The sequence below is a fragment of the Poecilia mexicana genome, unplaced genomic scaffold (genome assembly GCF_051168715.1).
Source record: "Poecilia mexicana isolate PSO_F unplaced genomic scaffold, ASM5116871v1 scaffold_17, whole genome shotgun sequence".
Classification (NCBI taxonomy): Eukaryota; Metazoa; Chordata; class Actinopteri; order Cyprinodontiformes; family Poeciliidae; genus Poecilia; species Poecilia mexicana.
This window is the reverse complement of record NW_028263386.1, coordinates 1,435,961-1,461,802: the sequence shown is the minus strand read 5'-3', so window position 1 is coordinate 1,461,802 and position 25,842 is coordinate 1,435,961. Positions and strand designations below refer to the sequence as shown.

The window sequence follows — 25,842 nt, the reverse complement described above, 5'->3', positions numbered from 1 at the left end:
TTAGATTTAATTCTTCTGGTCAATGTAAAATCAGTGTTTGTGGTCCTAGCAAATTAGGGTGGCTTCGTACGTTCTTTAGTTCAGATAAATAATGTCCCTGTGACTTATTCCTAGTCGCTAAAATTATCTAAGCCGGAAACAAGTGCACGTTAATAATTAGGGCAGTGGTTCCCAAACTTTTCCTTCTGTGCCCCCCCAGTGGTTTCCAAACATTTTCTGCGCTCCACCTATGGATTACAAATGGCTGTCTGGTTGAAACGACGCGTTGGGGGGCGGGGGCATCAACTTTTTTGGGGGCAAAATGAATGTATGTAGCTGAAAATAGACACCAACATCGGTAGCCTACAAGCTACTTGTTAAGCTTAAGGTTCTGTATTGACATTAGCTAGTCATCTTTTAGCTAACATTAGCTAGTCATCTTTTAGCTAACATTACCTGCATCCAGCAGCTTTACTCAACTCAGTCGGTTAGTTTGGAGGGAAAAACTGTGAAAAGTTCTTTGCGTTTTGCTGGTTTGCTGCCGTGATTCTAACACAAACCTACGTAGCTCCGCCCAGCAGCAGCAGGTCTCCTTCACAGGTGGAAACCCAGCGCGAGCGTCATAGCGCTCATGTTGCGTTTAAAGGCGGCTCGGAAAAACAGGTTACAACATGTTAACAACGGATTAAACAGTTTTAACTGCTGATAAAAGTGACAGAGGACACAAATATGGGAAGTGTGGAAGCCTCTACTGTATTAAATTGACAGGAATAACAGAGAGTTGGCCATTCTAAGGTAAAAACCCAGCGCATACAGTGTTCATGTTTGTTTTTTTTCATCCAGACGGCTTCCCGCAGCCCCCCCTGCAATGACACGGCGCCCCCCCTAGGGGGCGCGCCCCACAGTTTGGGAACCTCTGAATTAGGGAAAGAACTACCGTGAACAGATGTGGTTCATGGGTTCGGACACCGGCGGGGCTACTCCGATTGTCTGAATCATGGGCAGAAGCGGGGCATAACGTCTGGATGTAGGTAGTTAGAGCTTAGACGAATCTTTCCCGCGCCCAGCTTAAACAAAAGTTCTCTAAATTCTTATCTGCGGTAATACTCGGGAATTAGAGACTTTTCGGACCCGTGAGATGAAGAGCTGGTCAGTAGTCGGTCCGCTGTAGAGGGGAGGAGTTAGGGGCGTGGCTGAATACTGTGGATTAACAGAGGAAATGTGATTTACAGTAAAAGTCAGACCGTGACATCATTAATGACATCACTAATGACATCATTAATGGTGGTCACCAGGTGAAGAAGACGTCTTGCCGCCATCTTGCTCTGCTTGGTTGTTTCTGGTTTCACTTTTTTTTATGATGATGATGATTAACGCTCATAAAAACATCGAACACGTTTCAGAAATATTGCTGATGCTTTCTGATGTCTTACTGGGAACCAGAGACCCTGAAATGTTTGTCCAGTCTGTCTGTGACAGGAAGTGTGTGTCTCCATAGCGCTGGCTGCCATGGCAACACAGCTGATTCCTCCTACTTGGTGGTTTTGAACCGTTTTAGGGTGAAAACCTGTTTGTTTGGCTCACCATGACCTCCAGTCTCTCTACCAGAGTATCTGAGGAGTGGCTCTCCATCATCATCATCATCATCATCATCATCATCACTGTGATCATACTAGAGAGGAACTGCCGGGAGTGGCCTGGTGGTTTATGGCCCCTGCAGAGACCAAAGTCCTGCTGATAGAGCCTCAGGCTTCAGATTAGCTGAAGGAGAGGCATCAGGACGCTCTGACTTCACACCAAAGGTTTCACCTCTCAGGACTCGCTGCTCTGACTTTCTGCCTTCAGGCTCCAGCAGAGGCTCCTTCAGTCCCAGATCATCTTTAGAACTTGGATTTCTTCTTCTTTTCTTCGTTTTGAGGTTTTCCAGAAACGTTGCGACCATGTCGACGGCATTGGAGGCAGTGGGGTTCGTCATGTGCATGATTGGCTTCCTGGTCACCGGCGCGGCGCTGGCTAACGACTACTGGAAGATCTCCTCGGTGTCCGGCAGCGTCATCGTCTCGCAGAGGGAGTTCGAGAACCTGTGGCACGCCTGCGCCGAGAACAGCGCCGGCATCGCCAACTGCCGAGACTTTGAGTCCATGCTGGCCCTCCCAGGTAAGACCAGAACCGCTGGAGAACCCAGACCCAGACCCAGGACCAGGACCAGAACCAGGACCAGACCCACAACCAGGACCAGACCCAGGACCAGACCCAGAACCAGACCCAGGACCAGGACCAGACCCAGGACCAGACCCAGGACCAGACCCAGGACCAGACACAGAACCAGACCCAGAACCAGGACCAGACCCAGAACCAGGACCAGGACCAGGACCAGGACCAGACCCAGAACCAGGACCAGACCCAGGACCAGACCCAGACTCAGGACCAGACCCAGACCCAGAACCAGACCCAGGACCAGACCCAGAACCAGACCCAGAACCAGGACCAGACCCAGAACCAGGACCAGACCCAGGACCAGACCCAGAACCAGGACCAGACCCAGGACCAGACCCAGACCCAGGACCCAGGACCCAAACTAGCTGTTTACTTTAGACACAAGTTTTAAAGTCTCTCAGTGAAAAACATTGAAATCAGACGTTTGTACCAGATTCTACACATTAGGTCGTTTCTGGCCGGTTATTTGCTGCTTTAGGTTAATGAGCTGAAATGAGGAACGGAGGTAATTAGCTTCATTGCTAAAGTAAATCTGTCCTCAAATTTACTGTTGAGTTTGTTGGTGGATTTTGTTTCCTGAATAAATGGTGAGCTGACAGGAACCAGGTCAGTTTGAACAAAGAGGCAGCAGGTCGACGGTCCAAAGGTTGGGGGATTTCAGAGTCTGAAGCTTCCCGCCCAAAACTGAAAGATTAGAGGCTGGTTTGTCATTTTGTCTCAACTAAAAGGCCAAATAATCTCAACAAAGTCAGACTTTTAAATAAAATATTAAAATATGCTTTTAGTTGTTCTCTCCATCATCATGGAGAAAGACGGGTCGGTTTTCTTTTGGACGCCATTTTGAAGGTTTTCCCTGCTGGTTGTAAAATGGAGGGAAGTGAAGAAAAAAACAACTTGAATATTTAATAGTCAAATATTTAGGCTGTAAAACATATTAAATGTACTAAACATTTAAACCATCATTATTTCACAAAGTTATTCTGAGTTTCTATCAGAAGACCTGAAATGAATCTTGGCTCCTGTTCCCACATTTAGCTGAAAGCTCCTACAGTTTTGGGGAAACTTACATAAATTCACCTGATTTTTCAGAAACGCTTTGAAACGACATGAAGGCTGTTGGAAACCAAACGTCAACATTTCTCCCCTGAAACTCAGCCGGTCGTAAAAAGGCGCGGCGGTTTTTATGATCAGCAGATCAATTTATTGCTGCAGCAGCAGTAATTTATTGCTGCAGCTGTAAAGTTCCTCCTGCTTTACTTCAAAGACAAACAGAGTTAAAGTCGGATTCACACAGAATTAAAGACATTTCCTTCATTTAAACAAAATCAATCTAAAGACTCGTTGACTTTCACTTTTTATAGATTAAACTGGAAACAGAAATAGCATAAAAATCAAACATATTTCATTATTTACCTTGATTTGCTGATATCTGTATTTTTATAGTCCAGATATACTATTTATTTTTTATTTTTGAAAGAGAAACCAAAGTGATGAAACATTTAATAGTCATTATTTTGAAAGCATAGAGTAATTAAAATGGATCTCAAACAGGAAATATACCAAATTTTACTTATTTTTGTTTTTATTATTAGTTTCTAATAAATAAACTGACAGAAAACACAAATCAGATTCATCAAATTTAGACACAAAGCCATTATTATATCTATTAAAAGGTTGATATTTGTATGACAATTTGTCACTTTAAACAGATTTTATATTTTCCGTCATAATTTTTAGCTTCAGTTGTTTTTAGAAAATGTTTTTGTGACATAATGATAGTTTATTGTAGAACAGCATCCTCAGTGTGTGTGTGTGTGTGTGTGTGCGTGTGTGTGTGTGTGTGTCTGTGTGTGTGTGTGTTCCTGCAGCTCACGTCCAGGCGTGTCGCGCTCTGATGATCATCTCTCTGCTGCTCGGCCTCGGCTGCATGATCGTCTCTCTGCTGGGACTCAAATGCATCAAGATCGGATCGGTCACCGTGGAGTCCAAGGCCAAGATGGCCGCCACCGGAGGAATCATGTGCATCCTGGGAGGTAAGCAAAACACACACACACACACACACACGCAGACAGACACAGACACACACACACACACACACACAGAGACACACACACAGACAGACACAGACACACACACACACACACACACACACACACACACACACACACACACACACCTACACACACACAAACACACACACACACTCATTCATCCTATTTTTGAAGTTCAGCTGCAGTAAAACGGATGAAGTCCTCCTTTCTTTAGCTGCATGAAGAATTTGTCCAAATTCAACTAAAGTGACGATATTTGACCATAATTTTAATGTTTTTACCAACTTTAGTTTGGCAAACATTAAGTGATTATTAAACTGAAATCATGAGGGAGATTAAAGCTGTAATTGGACCGAAAGATGAACAAAAAGAAAAAAGTCTTTAGTTCATCAACGCAGCAAAAAGAGACAACATGAAACAAACAAACTGGGAAGCTTTAAAACGAAGCGACGATCCAAAATGATCCGGATGCAAACCGACTGTTTGTGCTGCAGGACTGTGCTGCATCATCGCCTGTTCCTGGTACGGATACCAGGTGATCCAGGAGTTCTACAACCCGATGTACGGAGGAGCAAAGTGAGTTTCCTGCAGCCACACAGCAACTGGACTGGGCTGAACCGGGTCTGAACCGGGTCTGAACTGGACCTGGACTGGACCTGATCTGGTTCTGAACTGGTTCTGAACTGGTCCTGAACTGGTTCTGAACTGGTTCTGAACTAGTCCTGAACCGGGTCTGAACCGGGTCTGAACTGGACCTGAACTGGTTCTGAACTGGTTCTGAACTGGACCTGAACTGGACCTGAACTGGTTCTGAACTGGTTCTGAACTGGACCTGAACTGGACCTGAACTGGTTCTGAACTGGACCTGAACTGGTTCTGAACTGGTTCTGAACTGGACCTGAACCGGGTCTGAACCGGGTCTGAACTGGACCTGGACTGGACCTGAACTGGTTCTGAACTGGTTCTGAACTGGACCTGAACTGGTTCTGAACTGGTTCTGAACTGGACCTGAACTGGACCTGAACTGGTCCTGAACTGGACCTGAACCGGGTCTGAACTGGACCTGATCTGGTTCTGAACTGGACCTGAACTGGACCTGATCTGGTTCTGATCTGGTTCTGATCTGGTTCTGAACTGGACCTGATCTGGTTCTGAACTGGACCTGGACTGGTTCTGAACTGGTCTTGATCTGGTTCTGAACTGGACCTGATCTGGTTCTGAACTGGACCTGGACTGGACCTGAACCGGTCTTGAACTGGACTGACCTCTGCCCCTGCTCCTGCAGGTTCGAGCTCGGTACCGGCCTCTACATGGGTTGGGCCGGAGGCTCCCTCTGCATCCTGGGTGGAAGTCTCCTCTGCAGCGCCTGCAAGAGAGCGTCACCTGCTGGCAAGAGCAGGTAAATGCAGACATTCTGAGCCGTCTCATGTTTCTCAGATCGTATTTCCGTCATGATGCTGCAGCTGATTTAAATAATTTGCAAACCGCTCTGAACGCTGCGCTCTTCTCTGACTCGGCCCGTTTCGTTTTGCAGAGGTTACCCGGCGAAGGTTTACACGGCCACGGCCCGGACCGACACAGAATCCACCAAAGCTTACGTCTAATCACGCGTTTCTATCTGGACTGTTTCCTCTGGTTTCTAGAAGGTTCTGCTCAGTTTCAAGCTGTGACATAAAAAACAAAATAACTTGAAGTTTTTCTCCATCAACGTTTGTTTTTGGGTTCAGGATGAATCTCTGACGTCTGACAGTTTCCTTCTACGCTGATGATGTTGCTGTTGCTGTTTTCTGTCTTTTGTTTGAATTATTTTAAATCTTCAATGTTGGTTTTATTAAAAGTGAAGAAAAAATCTGATTGTTGATCATTTTAACAAAACAGTTTCACATTTATTTTTACCTGAATAAAGTTTGTTACCAAAACATTTCAGCTGCTTGATTTCTTCAGACTCTGGATTTATGATGATTTTTCTCCAAACATTCATTTTGTCACTGTGACCAAAGAACTCAGTTTTTATCTCATCTGACCACCAAACGTTCCTCAAGAGGAGCTGATTTTAGACCGGTGGCCCGTTTCATCCCATAAATGAAGCTTTTATGAAACGATCAAGACTTAAAACCACAAAGCTGCTCCTTCAAACCAGGAAATAAATCAGATATTTGAAGAAAAATTACAAATGGATGTTAAAAAGGCAACATTTCTGTTGCAAATGCTGCATTTTAAGCTAAAAACCCTAAAATGTTAGCAGCTGCTTGCACCTGTGTGTGTGCGTGTCTGTGTGTGTGTGCGCGCGTGCGTGTGTGTGTGCGTGTGTGTGCGCGCGCGTGTGTGCGTGTGTGTGTCTGTGTGTGTCTGTGCGTGCGTGTGTGTGTGTGTCTGTGTGTGTGTGTGTGTGTGCGTGCGTGTGTGTGCGTGTGTGTGTCTGTGTGTGTCTGTGCGTGCGTGTGTGTGTGTGTCTGTGTGTGTCTGTGCGTGCGTGTGTGTGCGTGCGTGTGTGTGTGTGTGTGTGTGCGTGCTGTAATCTGCGATGTAATTTGGATGATTAATGCGCTGCAGGCTGTAATCCTGCTCCTCTACCTGCTGACAGGCCGGTCGGTGGATTAGCGCCCCGCAGCATCACCCTCCAAAGCCGTGCACCAGCTCTGCAGACCGGATCAGAACCGGCGCTCAGCCTCCAGAACGCTTTCTGCACAAACTCCACATGTCAAAGGTCTGAGCAGCTCAGACTGTTACTGTCAGAAACAGAGCCGAGGTGTGTTGAGAAATTGTTACATTTATTCAAATTTAACTACAACAAAAAACAGGATGATGGTCGTTTATTGATTTATCTTTTCTCTGGTTTTTAAAATAGTTCCTTTAACAGTTTTTAATCTTTTATTGTTTTATAACTTGGATTCTTTTTCAGGTCGTTTTCCCAGATTATTCTGTGCTTTTTATTTCAATCAGTCACGTTAATATGTTGAACATATAAACAGCAACAAGGCACTTCAAAGTGTTTACATCATAAAAACACAAAAACATCAAACAGTCGAATCTGAGAAACCAGAACAAACATTTTAATGAGCTCCGTCATCAAAACACATCAACATGTCGCTCCGTTTCATTCGTTATTAATCAGACTCCAAACAGCTGGTTTCAGTCTGGATTTAAAGGATCTCAGTGTTTCGGCTGTTTTGCAGTTTTCTGGATGTTTTTTTCCAGATTTGTGCAGCATAGAAGCTGAAAGCTGCTTCTCCAGGTTTTGATCCTCCAGAATCTTTAATTCTCACAATAAATACATGAATGTTGTTTTCTAGAGCCAAGAGTTTGTTAAAGTGTTGGACATTATTTTACTATTTTACGTTTTCATTCATTTGATTTAACCAGGAAACACGAAATGAAACATTTAAAGCTGAAGTTTATGAATCCTCTCAGGCTGGACAACAGCAGCAGGACGATGATTTTAACAGATGGATAAAGGAGTTTGTTTATAAATAAAGGAGTTTGTTTATAAATAAAGGAGTTTGTTTATAAATAAAGGAGTTTGTTTATGGATAAATGAGTTTGTTTATAAATAAAGGAGTTTGTTTATAAATAAAGGAGTTTGTTTATGGATAAAGGAGTTTGTTTATAAATAAAGGAGTTTGTTTATGGATAAATGAGCTTGTTTATAAATAAAGGAGTTTGTTTATAAATAAAGGAGTTTGTTTATAAATAAAAGAGTTTGTTTATGGATAAAGGAGTTTGTTTATGGATAAATGAGCTTGTTTATAAATAAAAGAGTTTGTTTATGGATAAATGAGCTTGTTTATAAATAAAGGAGTTTGTTTATAAATAAAGGAGTTTGTTTATAAATAAAGGAGTTTGTTTATGGATAAAGGAGTTTGTTTATGGATAAAGGAGTTTGTTTATGAATAAAGGAGTTTGTTTATAAATAACGGAGTTTGTTTATAAATAACGGAGTTTGTTTATAAATAACGGAGTTTGTTTATAAATAACGGAGTTTGTTTATAAATAACGGAGTTTGTTTATAAATAAAGGAGTTTGTTTATAAATAAAGGAGTTTGTTTATAAATAAAGGAGTTTGTTTATAAATAAAGGAGTTTGTTCTCTATCAGCTGCTGGATGCTGACCCTCAGGATCAGTAAAGTGAAACGCGGCGCTGCAGGCAGAGCTTCGTTCTAATCCGGCCCGATGTGCTGACGGAGGTGGAACCGCTCCAATCCTCTCAGGAAGTCTGGCTGTCTGCGGAGCAGCGAGGAGGAGGGCAAAGGTCACCGCAGACGGCCTCTGATTGGCCCAGACAGCCCTGACAGACAGCAGGTGTTTACATATAGAGCCAGCGGACCGGGTCGGTCTCCTCCTCTCATTCAGAACCTCAGCAGCACAGGTGAGTCACTCGGATCCGACCTGCCGGTTATCGTGTTTTATCTGTTTACTGTAGGAGGAGTCCGGACAGAAAACGGCCCGATTCAGGAGGAACCAGAACTCTCTCTGGAGCAGGAGACACTAAACTAACGTTTATTAGGTTCTACATGATTCAGAGGGTCAGTGATGAAGAAAATACTTTAACATAAACCCAAAGAGAATCATGTTCGATGGTAGAAGCTCCAGTTGGAACAGATTTGTTCTGGTTCTGTGCGCAGAAAGTTCTGGTCCAGATCAGTGGGAGGATTTTAACAGGATTAAGAGGCTCAGCAGCTGAAGTCTGTTTACATGTTTTCCTCTTCATCTTAATTTCATTAACTCTGCTGTAAACAAACAGTTTATTATTTTAGTGAGAAATTCAGCTGAAAACAGAAGCAATGATGGAAATCTGTTTATGTTCATCTGTTGATATTCAGTTATAAAGTAGATTATAATCTGACTAATTCTATGACATATTGTTTTAAATTAAGTTGTTTTTTTAAAGAAATGTGTTTTCAGGTTTTATTTTACCAGCTGATGGAGCTGCAGTGCATCATTTAGGCCGCTAGAGGGAGATAAAACTAAAACTGAAGATATTTAACTTCTAGTTATTTTATCTTTACTTTCATTCTCTGAGTGAATATTTCTACTAGAAATCATATTTTCATCATATTTCTGTAAGGAGTGTTACAGAAATATTACATCTGTGTTTGAGCTGATTTTTTAAAAAAGAAAAACAGTTTTTAAAACCTTTAAATCAGGAGCTCCAGCACTTTTAAACAAGCTGATTAAATAAAAGTTCAACCAACCAGAATCTTTATTCAACACCAGCAGCTGAATTTATCTGAGAAAAATCTGAAACATTTGAATCAGCTGACAGACCTGTTTCTGCAGCAGCTGAAGAAAAACTATAACTATTAACAGTTAAAGAAAAGGAAGCTGATTTTCTCTTTCTGAGGTTTTCCAGATCGATACTAATACTAATTAAAGGTTGTAACTCAGAAACAGTCGTTAAGAAGGGAGACGCTGTGGGCTGGAAGGATCTTCAGCAGCAGTCAGTCTTACAACGCCTCTGAAGAGGCCTCTGACTGAAGACTGTTGCTGTCTCTCAGTCTCATGCTAACATGCTAACAGCTCAGCATCCAGGCAGCAGAGAAAACGTCCTGGATGAAACCGTCAGCTGTTAGCTCTGCTGATCCGCCTCCTTTGCTTTTGCTGCTCCTATTTAAATCTCTGATTGGTTAAAATTCATGCATGATCTCTGCAACATGTCACAGAATGTCTCATTAATTTAAAATGTATTTAGACTCAAGCTTTACTTATATGTTAATATTGATGCTAATTATGTAAATGAGACATTGAGCCTTTTGAAGGTCGAACCAGTCTGAAGGTCGAACCAGTCTGAAGGTCGAACGCAGCAGCCCTGACATTTATTTCACCTGTTTCTGCTTGTTCCAGTTCCTCAGATCAGCCGTTCTCCATCTCCACCACCATGAGTCCAAAAAACGTCATTTTTAAGAAAACCTGCAAAGACAAGTCGGTGAGTGAAACTCAAAACGGGATCCAATCGATCCACTTCCTGTCAGAGCGACTCGTTTAGTTACAGACGGTTTTATCTCAGTGAAGACAGAAATGAGCTCAGAGCTTCAGCTGATCGCTCCTCCTTCAGCTCAGAAATTAAACCCTAAAACATTTCCTGCTTTATTTGGTAAAACTCCCTACAGAGATGAAGGTTTGTATCGCAGCTCCGTCCTGCTGCTTCCTGGGAAAAGAGGAGTTTCTGCCAGGAAATGAGGCTCAGCAGGTTGTTAAGCAGAATGACGTCAGAAAACGAGTCTCATTTCTGAACCGACGCTTTTAAAAACAGACATGCAAGAAAACCAGCAGCTGTTTGTGGGTTTCCACTCATGAAGAGAAGTTTTATAACTGCCGTCTCATATTTAAATAATTATTTTAATATTTGGAAGCACAATAAAACCAGATGAACTGTGTTTTCTGTATTAACATTTATATTTATGACTTAAGATCAAAAATGACATACAGAACTTCCCTTTAAGCATTTTATCTGCTTAAAATATGAGTAACTTAAATTATTATTAGTTACTGTGTTTGAATTGAATCGTCTGATAATAAAGTGAAATTTCTGAATGAATCTTTTTCTCTTTAGACATCAGATTTAAATATTTATTTTCCTTAAATGTCTGAGAAAAACAAAGTGACATTCTGAATATCTGAGTTAGAGAGAATCAACCTTCATTATTCAAACCGTCCCAGAGATGAACGGCTGCTGAATGTTTTCAGGTCGGCGTGTTCATGGGGAAGAGAGACTTCGTGGACCGGGTGGACTCCGTGGATCCAGTGGGTCAGTCTGACAGCCGGATCCGTCCGGAACCAGAACAATCAGAAAACATTTCAGAACCAGAACCTCCCTCAGTCACTGACCTGCTTTCTCCTGTTCCACCAATAGATGGCGTCGTCCTCATCGACCCGGAGGCTCTGGCCGGGAGGAAAGGTCCGGGAATGTTTTCCTCTCCTGATGATGGAAATATTTTAGCTTAGAGCCGAAATATTTCCTGGTTCAACAGGAAACTAGTTCAGGCCAAAAGTATTCATACACCTGGGAAATTTAGGTTTAAAGTAGTGATGTTTTCATTTCAACATGTTTACGGGTATGAATACTTGTGGCTCTACTCGCATTATGTGATTTGATGTAAGAAGCAGGGCTGGCCCTCGGTTTTGTGGGGCCCTGGGAGGAATTTGGCCCCTCCTGCTGTTTAAAGCATCATCACCAGTAACCTGGTGGATTCTGGGAAAAGGGGCGGAGCTTAAAATCAATCACAGATAATTGGTTATTTATTTGTGGACAAACTGAGGTCAAACACAAAGAAAAGATGTGTAACCATGGTAACACATCGGACATTGGACGTTTTTTTTTGCACTTTTACAAAGCAAACTTGTAATTTCTTCTGTTGAAAATCTTTTATCTGCTTGTGCCTCTTCTGCCCTCTAGTGTTCGTCACCCTGTCCTGCATCTTCCGCTACGGCCGCGACGACATGGACGTGATCGGCATCGCGTTCCGCCGGGAGCTGTACCTGTCCACCCGCCAGGTGTACCCGCCGCTGCAGGACCGGGAGAAGGGCGTCCACACCAAGACCCAGGCCAAGCTGCTGCGCAAGCTGGGCAACAACGCATACCCCTTCTTCTTCGAGGTGACCGGAGCAGCCAATCAGAGTCAGCCTTACTGCAGAGCCAGCTGAAAACCCTCTGTATTTGTTTTTCTTCCCAGTTTCCTGACAACCTGCCTTGCTCAGTGGCTCTCCAACCGGGACCCCAGGATGTTGGGAAGGTGAGCTGCGGTTAAATCCTCCCAGTTCTGGATGACTTCAGTTTTAGGTTCAGGTTCATTTCAGTTTCACATCAAACCTGCACCAGTTTGGTTCCAATCAGCTCTTTTTTATCCAGCTTGGCAGCTTTTCCCTCCCCGGTTAAATATCTGTTTACTGATTTATAGATATTAGTTTAATCAGAAAACAGAAACTCCTCTGAACACGACTTCCTAACTCGGCTTTTATTAGAAAGTTTTCTGACTGAATGAAACTAGATTTATTCGTGATGATGAAGAATTTATAGACATCTTGGCAGAACTCTGATGCTAACTCAGTCTGGGTTTGGTTAAGTGAACGCTGGTTTGGTTTGAATGCATATGTGAACGGACCACAGTGCAAGGAATTCTGGGTAAATACAACCAAAACAAATGTGCTAGCCTAGCGCTAGCAGGAGAAATGGCTGGTGGTTTTTAACCAAAGAGAAATTGTCCATTTAGTTTCCATCTGGTGAAGAAGGAAGTTGCTCTCAGTGTCTTCAGAGGTTTTTGTGTCGTTTCCTTCAGTGGTTCTTGGTGCAGCGCCCCCACAGGCCAGGAGGGGAACAGGTTGGTTTGACTCAGAGCAGAGAGAGAGAACCACAGCAGCTGGAAATGAACAGATGATGAAGTTTTGGTTCCAATAGAACCGGGTCAACCGGACCATCAGGAGTGAAGCAGAGTGTGGAGCCCAGTCTGTCTTCTCTCTGTAGCTCCATCTGAGTCAACTTCATATCGGCCATTTTGGCCCAATCTTCCCCAGCTGTCCCTCTGGCCATCCTCCCAGGTCTCCCTTCAGTAAAAACCCAAACCGTCTCCTTTTTTGCAGCAATGTGCCGTGGAGTTTGAGATTAAAGCGTTCAGCGCTGAGAGTCAGGATGCAAAAGTTCGCAAACGGTGAGTCTCATCTGTCCTGATGGCTGAAGCGGTCGGTGGGGAAATGCTGAACATCCGTTTGTCCGACAGGAGCACAGTGAAGCTGATGATCAGGAAGGTCCAGTACGCTCCAGACACGCAGGGGGCGCCACCTTCCGTTGAAACCACCAAGGACTTCCTCATGTCCGACAAACCGCTGCATGTTAAGGTCACTCTGGATAAAGAGGTGCAGCGTCTCATGTTGATCCACTGATTCCTTCATTTACAGTCAAACCTGTAATTCCTCAGATTAGCTCATCTCAGATGTTTGTTGTTTTATCTTAAATCCATGTTTAGCTTTATTACCATGGAGAGACGATCCACGCTCACGTCAACATCACAAACAACTCCAACAAAAACATCAAGAACGTCGTCCTGTCAGGTAAACACACCTGACGGCGATGATGACATCATCATCATCACGTTTCAACACAAACTCACCTGAATGTTTCTCCTCTCAGTTGACCAGGTTGCCACGGTGGTGCTGTACTCCAACGACAGCTACATCAAATGTGTGGACATCGAGGATTCTGGGTAATGATCGGCACACAGCAGAATCACAGCAGGTCAAACGACAAGCAGAAAATGATGACGGTTAGCTTTTGATCCTGATGTCTAACAAAATGCAGTCGGTCTCCTGACGACTGCTGATGAGGGTCAATCCACCAAAGGTTATAATCAACAAAACCATAGAAGAAGATTCATCAGCATTATCTACACACATCTAGAATATATCTGATCATATTAATGCCAGCATGCTCATTTCTGTTTGACTTTAAAGAGAAATTGTTTTAAATTTAGGTTCAATTTATTACTTTGACTACTGACATTGGAGAATTTTGTGATTTTATGCATCATTTATTTTAGATGAGGATCAATAAAAGGATAATATAATAATTTGGAGATGATCTACAGAACTGGCTGAAAGTCTCCTAAAACCAGACTTCTGTAGTTTAATGCAGAAACATTCCTGCAGTGAAATCTCTGCTAACTGCACGAAGAGTTTAGATGCTATAATTAGACAGAAATGAAGCTCAACCAGTTCAGCTGAAAACTCTCCACCTCTGAACCCAGGAAGTTTCCTTCAGACCTTCAGCTGCTATCAACGATTCACCGCCGGAGGATTCCAGGTCCGGAGGAGAAACCTGAGGCAGTTTCACCTTTTATGTTTTTCTCAGCTTCACTCGGACAGGATGGCGAACCCAGTTCAGGAAGATCTCCACTGCCCCGTGTGTTTGGAGATCTTCGGAGATCCGGTCATTCTGCCCTGCAGCCACAGCTTCTGCAGAGCCTGTCTGCAGGACTGGTGGATGGAGAAGAAGGTCCAGCAGTGTCCTCTGTGTAAAAACGTCTCTGGAGAGAAGGACGTGCTCTGCAACCTGGTGCTGAAGAACCTGTGTGAGAGTTTCACAGCAGGGAAAGTCCCACAGAGGCGGCAGGATGTGTGCAGCCTGCACGGCGAGAAGCTGAAGCTGTTCTGTTTGGACCACCGGGAGCCGGCGTGCGTCGTCTGCAGAGACTCAGAGAGGCACAGCGGCCACAGGTTCAGACCCGCTGATGAAGCCGCTCAGCAGCGCAGGGAGGAGGTCCAGAAAGACATCCAGGCTCTGCAGGACAAGGTCAAGCTTTTCAGTCAAGTCAAAGTCCAGTTCAGTCAAACCGCTGAGCACATTAAGCTCCAGGCGCGGCGCGCAGAGACGCAGATCAGGCAGCAGTTCCTGAAGCTTCACCAGTTTCTGGAGGAGGAAGAGGAGCAGAGGATGTCGGCGCTGAGGAAGGAGGAGAACCTGAAGAGTCGGGTGATGGAGGAGAAGATGGAGGCGCTGCTGAGAAGAGAGATGTTGGCTCTTCTGGACGCCATCAGAGCCGCAGAGGAAGAGCTGAGAGCCGCGGACGTCCCCCTGCTACTGGGCTCCACGGCGCAGCACTGCCCCCTGCTGGGCGACCCCCAGCTGGCCCCAGGAGCCCTGGTAGACGTGGCCAAGCATCTGGGCAACCTGGGGTTCCACATCTGGAGGAACATGAAGGACGCCATCTCCTTCACTCCGGTCGTTCTGGACCCGAACACGGCGAACCCGGAGCTGGTTCTGTCCGATGACCTGACCAGCGTGAGGTGCGGCAGGAACCGGCTGCTGCCCGAAAACCCGGAGCGGATCGGAGGCTTCTGCTCCGTCCTGGGGTCGGAGGGCTTCTGCTCCAGGGCGCACAGCTGGGAGGTGGAGGTGGGGCGGCACGGCCGCTGGGAGCTGGGGGTTCTGGAGGACTGGGTCCGGAGGGACGGGGCCCTGTGGTCGGGGCTGTGGAGGATCCAGCTGTGTGACGGAAAACACACCGCCATCTCTCAGACCGCCTCGGCTCTGCTCACCGTCCGGGCGCTGCAGAAGGTCCGGGTGGATCTGGACCTGGACCGGAAAGCTGTCCTTCTTTAACGCAGACACCAACACACACATACACTCCTTCACACACACATTCACACACAGAGTTTTCCCTTACATCTGGACCGGGGTGGAGCTTCCGCTGAGGATTTTACCGAGGAAGATCAGCGTGAGCAGCTCTTCCTCTGGATGAGGATCAGAACAGGATCATCATTTTATTCTGACTTTATATCAGCTGCTGCTGATTTTTACCTCATGTTTTAGTAAACAGCTTTGGGTTTTACGCTCAGATAAAACTCAGCCAGTCTTTTCTCTGGTCAGATAAATTATTCTGATCCTGACTAAACTCAAAATGATCAGTTTTCACTAAAGGAGTTAAAGGCCTTCGGTCTGGTGTGGTTTGGCCCTTTCAGTCATTCAAACACAAAATCTGCTGCAAAATGAAATAATGTGGAAATTTCTGTACAACAGCAGCAAAATGACGAGAAATCAAATAGATTCATAAACAGAAAATAAAATGTATAAAAACAGAATAAAATACTGAAAGAGCAAAACTTCAACATAAACATAAAATACATTTAAACAGAGAAACTTCATTAAAAATGTAGAAATTGTTTACTTGGTATTAAAAATATTATTTACAATTAGTGACAATAAAAATGCAACAGCAGAGATGAGCAGATACCAGCAGAAATATAATGTCTCTAGATTTTATCATTCATAAAGTTTCCTCGACTTTATAAGAACTAAAGTTATGAATAAGTTTATTACAGATTAAAGATAAACTTCTGATCATGTCCTGTAGAAAAACACAAAGACCAAAAATAAAGGAGAAAAGAAACAGAGAACGGTGGAAAAAGGTTTAAAATCAAAAGAGACAGAAAGATGGAGAGAATTCAAAACACCCCAGAAGTCTGCTTCTACAGAAAGAGAAAAGAAACCTGTGTGTGTGTGTGTGTGTGTGTGTGTGTGTGTGTGTGTGTGTGTGTGTGTGTGTGTGTGGACGTAAACTGTATTTTCCATCAATAAATAACTTTTAATATTAAGGATCTAATCTGAGTCTTTCCTTAATCTCACAGCGACTAATGAAGAGTAAATCATGAATTAATTGTTAATTAACTGTTAAATAATGATGAACTTTTGATCTAGTTGGACTGATAGTAATTAGTTAATGGTTAATTAGTGAGTCTTTGACTTCACAGGTAATTAACTGTTAGTGAACAGTTAATTACCTGTTAGCTAATGAATGTTTCTCTTTAGTTAATGTGTAGTTAAGCTGATTTAATGCAGTTTCCAACAGTAAATAACTTCTAACAGGATTTAAAAAGCTGATTTGATTTCAGGAAAATCTTGAATGTCTGTAGAATAAGGGGGATTTAAATGATGACCCCGACGGTTTCAGATGTTTTCACTTCAGCTGATAAATATTTGGGATTTTTATCTGCTTCCCGTTTATTGAAGCACAAAAGTATTTTAGCTGCTTTTTGTCATCAGTGAACTTCAGGAATGAGTCACAGAAGCTGTTGTGTTTGTCTGGAGTTTGACTCAGGAACAAAAACTTCAGATCTTTTATTTATTGTTGGTTGAATTAAACAGATTTAATGTTTTTGCAGCCAAACCTTGTTGTCACTGAAAAGAGCAAAGTCTCCCATCTGGTGGTGCAATCAGGAACTGCAACTGGTTTTTACATTCTGTCCATCTCTGGTCCTGAATCATGGCTGAATGACCTTCTCAGGGTTAAAGGTCAAGTTGTCTAGAGCTCAGCTGGTGACCTAATTATTAAATTTAGCTCTGCTGAAGCGGGAAACCTGTTCTCTGATCTGGTATCAGATCAGTTTCACAGTTAGTGACGCTTATTCATTCAGATATTTGTCCTAATAAAGTGTTTTTAAAGAGCAGAATGTGTTTTTGCTGGTTTCTCTGTATTTAACCTGCTTGTTGCTCTCGGTTTGTTCTCACTCTGCCTCTCGTCTCCATGTCAGGGACTCGGTGTCTGCCGGAGCGACGCTGCAGAAGGTCTACAAGCTGCTGCCGCTGCTGGCCAACAACCGTGAGAGGAGAGGCATCGCTCTGGACGGGAAGCTGAAGCACGAGGACACCAACCTGGCCTCGTCCAGCATGTGAGCCGCGCGCCACGCCAAAGCTCTGCCCCGCAGAACCGGCAGGATCTGAAACGTCTGTTTTGTTTCAGCGTGAAGGAAGGAGTCCTGAAGGAGGTTCTGGGAATCATTGTTTCATACAAAGTCATGGTGAAGCTCATCATCGGAGGGTTGGTCGGTTTTCCTCTGATTTTCCTGCAACGATCAAAATCACAACAACATGTCAGATCATCAGGTGTTGAGATCTTTGATCAATTCAGTTTATTTCACAACAAATGTCAAATCAAAAGTAAGAAGTTAACAGCAGGAGACGGAGAACAGGAAGTGGCAGCATGATGCCGGCGCTCCTCCAGGAAGTAGCCTCAGCCAATCAGGACCCAGACCTCAGAGGCTGTCTGTGTTTCGTTTCCTCTGAGGCGTTTCTGCTGTAATCTGATCTCATGCTTGTGTCCCACCTGCTGGCAGGATGATGGGATCCAGGTGAGTTCAGGCTCTGTGAAACATCATGCATGTTGGACTCGGCCCGTTTATCCTGAACCTGGTGTGTGTTGCAGTGAGGTCGGCCTGGAGGTTCCCTTCACACTCATGCATCCCAAACCAGAAGCAGGTAGAACTTTCACCTGATCTCACCTGTCCATCAGACCTCGTTCACCATTTCACCTGTTTTCTCTCCACTTTGATTTTCTTGCTGCCGGCAGTGAAGGAGAGGTAACTATGAGAGCAACTAGATCCTGATGAGGCTGAAACAAAGACATGCAGAGAGAAGCTTCCTGTTCTTATTGATGCCTCAGATCAGATTATTCATCAGGTCTTCCCTCTACTGGCCCATGTTTCAGTTTTCCTCAGCGTTTAACCTTCTGATCAGGTTAAACAGGAAGAACCTGCTGCCATGTTGGGTGGTGACACCTTGGCGCCCAACATGTTTGTTTTTGTTTTCTTTAATGTCAGAACAGATGCAGGTTGAGTTTATGGAACAGTTTGCAGCTTTAGATGAAGGAAAAACAAACGTAGGAGAACATTCCCAGATCAGTTGTGAAGTACGTTGGGTCCCAGGGGAGAGTTTGTGTTTTCCTCAGCGTTGTGGCCTGAACCATTTCCTGCGGATCAGTTTCTGTGGGAGTTTAGTTCTCAGTGGTCTGATCTGTGATGCTGCTGCTGTTCCCAGTGAGATGGAGGATGAGATGGTGTTCCAGGAATTCAAACGCTCCTACCTGAAGGGAATCATCGGCGCCGGCGATGATGACGATGAGGAAGGCAACGTGTCGGGCGGAGACGACATGGCGCCCAAGGAGAAGTAGAGACGGCGACGTGTTGGGATGCGACATCACTGTTTTAATCCCATGTTTTAGTGAAGTTCGTCTTCCTGCAGCTCAGAGATTTTAGTTACCGTAGAAACGAGCTGCAGCTTAGGCTCTAACTGAGACGCGTTGTTCTGTGTTTGAACAATAAAAACTATTGGACTCCATCTGTTTTCATCTCCTCTGATTTTATTACATGAATTCATAAACTCCTGGATTAAAAGGACCTGAATGGAAGATTATTGTGATTAAAACGTTTCCAAACATTATTCAGGGTTTGAAGACTTCCAGAAGTTACACTATGGAATAATATTCATTACATTACAAGGTTTGATTAACACTGAAATTTTAGTGGACATAAAATTCCCTTTAATCAGCTGAAATGATTTTCTGGAAAAGTTTCAGGCCAGAGACGGTCAGAGCTGCTGTGAGTTTTTATTCTGAAGTTCAGGGAAATGAAGTATGTTCAGTATGGGCTCTTTGCACCTCAGCTTCCGCGTTCGGGGTAAAGCGGCTCGATTGTTTCCGATCCAATACAAATATCATTTACATTAGGTGCTTGCAGGGCTTGGCCAAGGTTTGTACATCGATCCGAAGCCCCAACAAGTCAGCTGGAGAAAGGTTTTAAGATGTTCGCCTCGTTATACATTCACTGACACGAAGGTGAGTTTTACTTAAACTTTGTGGCTAACATTAACGTTAGCTTATGCTAGTAGGCAATATTCTCGGACATTGTTCTTGTAAAATGTGCTATTTAAGTATCTAAACATTCTAACGGACAATGTATTTATCTTATTTTCAAGTATATTATATGTGTTTATTGTCGTTAGTGTCACAGACTAACGGGGAGGTTACGGTTCGGGCTTTTTACTTCCGAAGCCTGACGGAGCTCAACAAGCCTCATAGCTTAACAGTAGCAGCTCTGGTGTCAGAGATCTGGTTCAGCTGTTCAGGTTCAAAGTTGCTGCTTTTAGAAAAATATGACCGTGTTGCTTCATGTCTCCGTGTTATTTCGTTTTATTACCTTTGCATGTTTCTTGTGAAGAGCTCAGATAGGACGGTGTTTACAGCAGTATGTACAGGCGGATCAGTTGCTCGGCTGTCTGGCTCTGGTCTGCTCTCTCGTTCCCATAAACTCTTTCAGGCTGAATATAGAAGTGATTCCATGGAAATAACTCAGGGAGGCTCCTTTATTTACCATCCGTATCCCCGGTATTTTTAGGCTGATCCGGAGTGAAGTGAAGGCTGCAAACTTTGCTGTGCGGCGTTAGCTGGTAGCGACAGATATTTACAAGCCATCTTCTTAATTCAGGATCGCTTGGAAATTAATGAAAACTTAAAAGCCCATTATATTAGGAAGACAACAATGTTAATAGTATTGTTTTTTTGCATCTGAAATACGACTTAGTCTTTTCTACCAGTCATGGTAACTCAAAGCGGAAACAAGTGAGCCGCATTAGCTCCTGGAGATGTGACGTCAACGCCTTAGGTGCAAAGAGCCCATTCCTGGAAAAGCTGCACATTGATTAGTGGACAAAATGTTGCCTGGGAAAATAACCTACCTACTGACGTCACATCCGCATGAGCAAAATGCGGCTTTCTTGTTTGCTTTGAGTTACCATGACTGCTAGAAATGTCAAAGTCGTATTTCAGAAGCAAATAAAGCGACACTATGTTGTCTTCCTAATATAAGTTTTCATTCATTTCCAAGCGATCCTGAATCAAGAAGTCGGCGGCTTGTATCCGTCGCTACCAGTTAAAGTTTGCAGCCTTCACTTCACTCCGGATCAGCTTCTTCAGCCTAAAACTACCGGGCAGACGGATGGTGACTAAAGGAGCCTCCTGAGTTATTTCCATGAATCACTTCTGTATTCAGCCTGAAAGAGTTGATGGGAACCAGAGCCAGACAGCCGATCCGCCTGAACACCCTGCAGTAAACAATCTGAGCTCTGAACATGGAAAACTAAATAACACGGAGGCCTGAAGGAACACGGTGTAAAAGCAACAACACTGAACCTGAACAGCTGAACCAGATCTCTGACTCCAGAGCTGCTCTGCTGTTAAGCTACGAGGCTGTTGCGCTTCTTCATGGTCCGTTAGCAAAAAGCCCGAACCGGAACCTCCCCGTTACTTGGCCTAAGAATAAATTAAGGTAAAAACATTGTCCGCTAGAATGAATTAGAATGTTTAGATACTTAAATAGCACATTTTTATAAGAAAAATGTCCGAGAATATTGCCTACTAGCATAAGCTAAAGCTAATGTTAGCCACAAAGTTTAAAGAAAATAAAACTCACCTTCGTGTCTGTGGATGTTTAACATACATCTTAAAACCTTTCTCCAGCTTGTTGGGGCTTTGGATCGATGGTCATCATTAATTATTAGATTGGCTTTCCCCGAACGCAGAAGCTGACGTACAAAGAGCCCATTGGCTGATGATTGCACACCAGCCAATCCAGAAGCTCCATTTATTTTACTTGCTGTTGATTGGCTGAACCTCCAAAACCAGATGTAAAAGTAGAAAAATTACAATTCATAAGAGTCCAGATGTCTGTAATAGTTTTCTACTGTGGCAGGTTTAGATAAACACAACCGGACCGGGTTGGACCGGACCGGATCAGACTAACAACTGACGACTCCTTAATCAGAGAACATGTCGAGGTTTTGAAACTTTAACAGGACATAAGGATGTTAGCTTCTCTGCTAGCACTAAAATGGTTCCAATTAGGCACATCTGGTGTTTAAATGATTAATAAAGTTCTTGAAGGCGGTCTGATGTATTTTCTGATATTAGCTGTAAGCTAACCCGTTTGCCTCGTCAGTTTCTGGACTCTTGGATTATAAACACACCTCTGGAACAAATATCCAGCTGCTTCTTATGGGAGGATGTTTTATTTTTGAGGCTGTTGATCTTAGAAACGTGTCGGACTCACAACCTGAAAAACATTCCTAGGATCTCTGGAACCAGGAGCAGCAAACAGTTTGGGACCAACGAGAAGCTGTGAGCTTCGCTTGAATAAAGACACAGAACTGCAGCATTTTGTATTCGTCTCTTTTACTTCAGTTATCCAAACATTGCTCTGACTGTCATCACTCAGATGCATTCACCTGGAAACTGTCATGAATCACTGCAACAACAAGAGTCTCAAACTGCTGATCAGTGAGTTTGAGTCAGATGAAAAAATCTCCAGTTTCCCAACCAGTTTGGCGTTTGTCTCCGAACACGGAGTGTAAAATGAGACGGTCGCCTTTCCAAAACTGGAGATTTATTCAAAATGACATAAATCTATCCATAAAAACAGTCATAACACAAATTTACAAGACACACCTTAGTTATTGTCTGAAAAACAACGTGGAAGTTTCTGCTCTGCTTTTATTCATGCATCATTTTAAAAGGCAAACTGATAATATTCCTAAGAAAATAAGCAGATTTTCATAATTAAAAGCAAATCAACTCTACAGTTGCAAAGTGCTTTGGAAATATTTCATGTTGGAGCAAAGCTGAACTTCTACAGCTGACTGTGAGAGGTCAGAGGTCAGTGTTGAATCAGAAGTGAGTTTTTCTGGACGTTTCAAAGGAGGAGAATTTGTTTTAATCGTTTCTTCATCTCCATGGAGATTCAGAAACTTCTTGGATTGTTTTTATCACTTATCAAAAGGACACAAACTGGTTTACAGTCAGATTATTTAGACTTTCATTCAAACATGTTTACTCTTCATCTGTCTGTGACTCAGTACGGCTCATATTTAATCATACCCCGGCTTCCTAAAGAGACCAAACTATAAACACGCCTGATCAGCTGCTAAAACCAAAATATCAGCCGTACATGTTAAGATATTGGTTCTTTATTCAAAACATCAATATGATATCTTGCAATTTTTTGCTTAATTTGTTGATAAATCAGTGTGGATAGTATTAGAACTGTACCCAGGAGAGATGAAATGACCATAAAGTCGTGTTTTAAATGTGATTTATTGCAGATGATCCGGGGGTACCAGCCTCATTCTGCAAACGCTCCTCCTTTAAAATGTGCAGCACTGAATTTGATTGGCTGTCTGCGTCTAAACACCTGTCGCTGGGCGGAGCCTAAGGCGGCGAGGTGGTGGTATGGCCATCAGGGCCGTTCCAGGAGAAGCCACCAGTGGGCGGCAGAGGGTGGAAGAACCTGCCCAGCGGCGCGTCGCAGGAGTCGGGGTACAGCAGGTAACCGGAGAACGTGCTTTTGCTTTCGCTGTCAGTGAACATGCCGTTGGTTAGCGAGTCCTTCACCTGCAGCCACACCTGGTCTCTGCTGCTCAGGTGCAGGACGACCGTGTGGCTGGCGGTGGCCAGGCTTGACGCCTCCGTTACCCTGGCTACCGGGTAGAAGTTTCGGAACAGGCCGACCTTCAGCGGCTTCTGATTGGTCGCCAGGTGGAAGGAGAAGACGTAGGTGCCGTTGACGGGCGCCGTGTACATGCCCATGTTCGGGTCGAAGTGCCTCTGCTCGTTGGTCAGGATGTCGGGGAACGGAACCGGCCAGTTGGCAGCGGGGAACGACTGGTTGATGCATGCAGAGAAAGCTGATTGGATGGCCGGGGAGCAGGGCCCAGGGGGACCCATGAGACCCATGTTACCCTGAGCTCCCTTCAAACCTATGGGGCCCTGAATGCCTTGTGCACCAGAGTCACCTTTGTCTCCTTTGCTGCCCTTTTCCCCTGGCGCCCCGTTGGCGCCGTCCGCCCCGTCGGTGCACTCACAGATCCCCTGCTCACCCTGATCTCCCTTCTGACCGTTCGCACCGGGCTGCCCAGCCACTCCTGTGTCTCCCTTATCGCCCTTCACACCTGTAGCTCCCACAATGCCCTGCACCCCGGGCAGGCCCCGGGCCCCGGCTGGCCCTGGGGGCCCCGGCAGCCCCGGTGCCCCTGGGGCACTCTCGCAGGAGGCGGGGCAGGTGCCCATCTCTCCCTGGGGACCCTGAGCACCTGGAGGTCCGCTCAGGCCCTGGTCTCCTTTCTCCCCTGCAGAAACACAAATCAAGCATTGATCATGAACATTAAAAACCTTTTTCTGAGTCGATCTTCAGTCTGTTCTGATCTCAGACCTTTGAATCCTCGATCGCCCTTCGTTCCGGTGAATCCAGCTGGACCGCTCTGACCTTTCTCTCCTGAATCTCCTTTCTGACCTGAAGTGGGAATGAAGGAAACTGCTGATGAAGAAGCTCCTGACTGCAGACTCTGCTCTTATATTTCAGTTTTACATGTGCAGTCAGAAAGGTTGGTGTGTGACTCACCCTTTATGCCCTGGGGGCCGGTGAATCCTCGGTAGCCTTTGAATCCCATCATCCCTCTCATTCCAGGACTTCCAGGTTCACCTGATCAAAGGAAATAAACTTCTGAACTGATCAATATTGATCAACTTCTGTTGAAGGCCTTTAAGAAGGACTCAAAGTGCTGAAATGACTTCATGCATAAAACTGCGAGACTTGAGCAACAATCCGGCTCTGAATCTGAACTTTATCCCTCAAACTGTTTCCTTTCTGTTTTAGGGATAAAATGCAAAAACAGTTAAATATGTACAGAAAACACCAGAGATCAAAGAATGAAGAATTTAGTCCCAGTTAGAGTGAGGAGTTAGTTTCCTGAGGAACCTTTGGACTTTTAGGGAAAGTTTCATGTATTTAACTTTACTTCATTACATTATAAAGTTTTGTTTCTCTTACTGTGGAAATCTGACTGACCTGCAGTTACTTCACCGAATGACGAACTAAAACCCAAAATGCACCAGACCGGTGAGTCTGAGACGTTTTCTACTCGGTTCTAATTTGTTTCTGCTGAGCCTCTTGGAGTTCGGCTGAATCTGCAGTAAATGATGGAAGATGTTTGTTTTACTGACTGTGAGTTTGGTTTCAAAGGTTTAATGCTTTGGGAACATGAAGTGTGCGTTTCTTCTGTCTGAATTGGTTATTTTGAATGATAATTAATTTTTACTCATGTTTTATATCATCATGCTTTTATGTTTTGTGTGTATAATAAAACCATTTTCACAAACTAAATCAGATTAAACTGTCCCACTTCTGCCTTTTTACCAAATAACTTGTTAGTCTTTTTGTCAGCTAGACTCTCCTCTGGTAGGAGAGCAAACTGGACAAATTTGGCCGAATTTGGCATAACAGCAAAGCACTTCCAGTCCAATCACTGGTCTGTGTAAAATGTGCATCAACTGGCATTCGTGGACTAGAAGGCCGAGCGCTTTGAGGTTCAGACAAAACTGATCTCAGCTTCCAGTTAAAGCCTTTAAGAGCTGAAGGATATTGTGATCTTTTGATTTGCTGATATAAAATCAAACATTTGAATGTTTGTGTCATCCCACCTGGAGGCCCCCGGTCCCCTCGGTCTCCTTTGGGCCCCACGGTTCCTTTGCAGTAGGAGCAGATGCAGAAGAAGGGGATCTGGTCGATGGACGGCGGCACCGGCTGGCTGAACAGGATGTCACAGATGGAAGTGTCTGGTTCTGGAACCAGAGGCGAGCTGGTGGCCAGCATCCGCAGCCCGTTAGCGTAGTTGGTCATGTTCCCGCTGGGGGGCCACAGGGGCCCGCTGCGGGTTTCCGACGGCCACTGAGGGTCCGGAACCGAAGATTGGTCCTGCCCGTTTTCAGGCCAGTGTAAGGTGTTGGGGTCGTACGACGAGCCTTCCTCTTCTTCTGGTTGTCCTTTTGGGATCAGGTTCCTGGTCATGTTAGGGACCAACATGGCGGAACAGCCGCAGATCAGGACGAAGAGTCCCAGAACGCTGGACAACATCTGGAGGAAGACGAGGTTAGTCACAGCTGAAACCTTCAGTCGCCAAACCATCAGCGGAACCGTTGATCTCATTCGCTCTCAGGCTAAATCCTGAATTTGGTTTCAGGGAGAGAAAAACTCACCTTCCTGTCTGAGTTGGACATCGTCTTCTCCTGCAGGCCGTTTAGGAAGATGAGCTGCACGAACGCGGCTTTGATGCATTTATAAGCGTCGCCCAGAACAAAACAGCTTTCAGGTTCTGTCTCACCTGTTGGGTCCAGAGACAAAAGGCTGAGGACGGGGCAGGCGTGTCCTCATTGTCCAGCTGAGGAGGAAGAACTTGGCTCTCTGCCTCCTTCCTCATGAAACGCCAAACATTCACAGGCGAAAGAAGAGA

General features: G+C 44.5%; 3 protein-coding genes across 4 annotated transcripts; 2 read left to right on the top strand and 1 right to left on the bottom strand.

Annotated features, from left to right (window-relative positions):
* The first annotated feature begins 109 nt into the window (after positions 1-109).
* cldn15la (claudin 15-like a) lies at positions 110-6,168 on the top strand. The gene is made up of 5 exons (XM_088014888.1): positions 110-2,136; positions 4,065-4,229; positions 4,742-4,823; positions 5,533-5,646; positions 5,782-6,168. The coding sequence occupies exons 1-5, from the start codon at positions 1,920-1,922 to the stop codon at positions 5,849-5,851; spliced, it is 648 nt and encodes a 215-aa protein (XP_087871014.1). The 5' UTR covers positions 110-1,919; the 3' UTR covers positions 5,852-6,168.
* A 3,898-nt stretch (positions 6,169-10,066) lies between these two features.
* saga (S-antigen; retina and pineal gland (arrestin) a) lies at positions 10,067-18,846 on the top strand. Of its 2 annotated transcripts, XM_015012450.2 has the most exons (15): positions 10,067-10,170; positions 10,932-10,992; positions 11,098-11,142; positions 11,641-11,840; positions 11,918-11,977; positions 12,822-12,889; positions 12,959-13,094; positions 13,205-13,289; positions 13,369-13,441; positions 17,265-17,402; positions 17,474-17,551; positions 17,847-17,861; positions 17,936-17,988; positions 18,080-18,089; positions 18,547-18,846. In XM_015012450.2, the coding sequence occupies exons 1-15, from the start codon at positions 10,123-10,125 to the stop codon at positions 18,677-18,679; spliced, it is 1,203 nt and encodes a 400-aa protein (XP_014867936.2). In that variant the 5' UTR covers positions 10,067-10,122; the 3' UTR covers positions 18,680-18,846. The 2 variants fall into 2 exon arrangements, 1 of the variants encoding a protein (XP_014867936.2); XR_015765788.1 differs by lacking the exons at positions 10,067-10,170; positions 10,932-10,992; positions 11,098-11,142; ... (8 more) ...; positions 18,080-18,089; positions 18,547-18,846 and adding an exon at positions 13,935-15,291.
* Positions 18,847-21,716: 2,870 nt separating this feature from the next.
* LOC106933300 (uncharacterized) lies at positions 21,717-25,624 on the bottom strand. The gene is made up of 5 exons (XM_015012446.2): positions 25,589-25,624; positions 25,034-25,466; positions 23,955-24,035; positions 23,766-23,846; positions 21,717-23,682 (listed from the first exon to the last, which is right to left on the bottom strand). Exons 1-5 carry the CDS (start codon positions 25,607-25,609, stop codon positions 22,766-22,768), a joined length of 1,533 nt encoding a protein of 510 aa, XP_014867932.2. The 5' UTR covers positions 25,610-25,624; the 3' UTR covers positions 21,717-22,765.
* Between the last annotated feature and the right edge of the window lie 218 nt (positions 25,625-25,842).

What these genes read in the sequence shown, in the direction of transcription:
- cldn15la (XM_088014888.1), top strand. Translation starts at nt 1,920, where the DNA reads ATGTCGACGGCATTGGAGGCAGTGGGGTTCGTCATGTGCATGATTGGC. An exon ending in AATCATGTGCATCCTGGGAG is followed by an intron (nt 4,230 to 4,741) that starts GTAAGCAAAACA and finishes TTTGTGCTGCAG; the next exon opens with GACTGTGCTGCATCATCGCC. An exon ending in CCGATGTACGGAGGAGCAAA is followed by an intron (nt 4,824 to 5,532) that starts GTGAGTTTCCTG and finishes CTGCTCCTGCAG; the next exon opens with GTTCGAGCTCGGTACCGGCC.
- saga (XM_015012450.2), top strand. Translation starts at nt 10,123, where the DNA reads ATGAGTCCAAAAAACGTCATTTTTAAGAAAACCTGCAAAGACAAGTCG. An exon ending in GGACTCCGTGGATCCAGTGG is followed by an intron (nt 10,993 to 11,097) that starts GTCAGTCTGACA and finishes TTCCACCAATAG; the next exon opens with ATGGCGTCGTCCTCATCGAC. An exon ending in GATGCAAAAGTTCGCAAACG is followed by an intron (nt 12,890 to 12,958) that starts GTGAGTCTCATC and finishes TTTGTCCGACAG; the next exon opens with GAGCACAGTGAAGCTGATGA.
- LOC106933300 (XM_015012446.2), bottom strand. Translation starts at nt 25,609, where the DNA reads ATGTCCAACTCAGACAGGAAG. An exon ending in TGTCCAACTCAGACAGGAAG is followed by an intron (nt 25,467 to 25,588) that starts GTGAGTTTTTCT and finishes GTCTTCCTCCAG; the next exon opens with ATGTTGTCCAGCGTTCTGGG. An exon ending in AGGGGACCGGGGGCCTCCAG is followed by an intron (nt 24,036 to 25,033) that starts GTGGGATGACAC and finishes TCCTTTGATCAG; the next exon opens with GTGAACCTGGAAGTCCTGGA.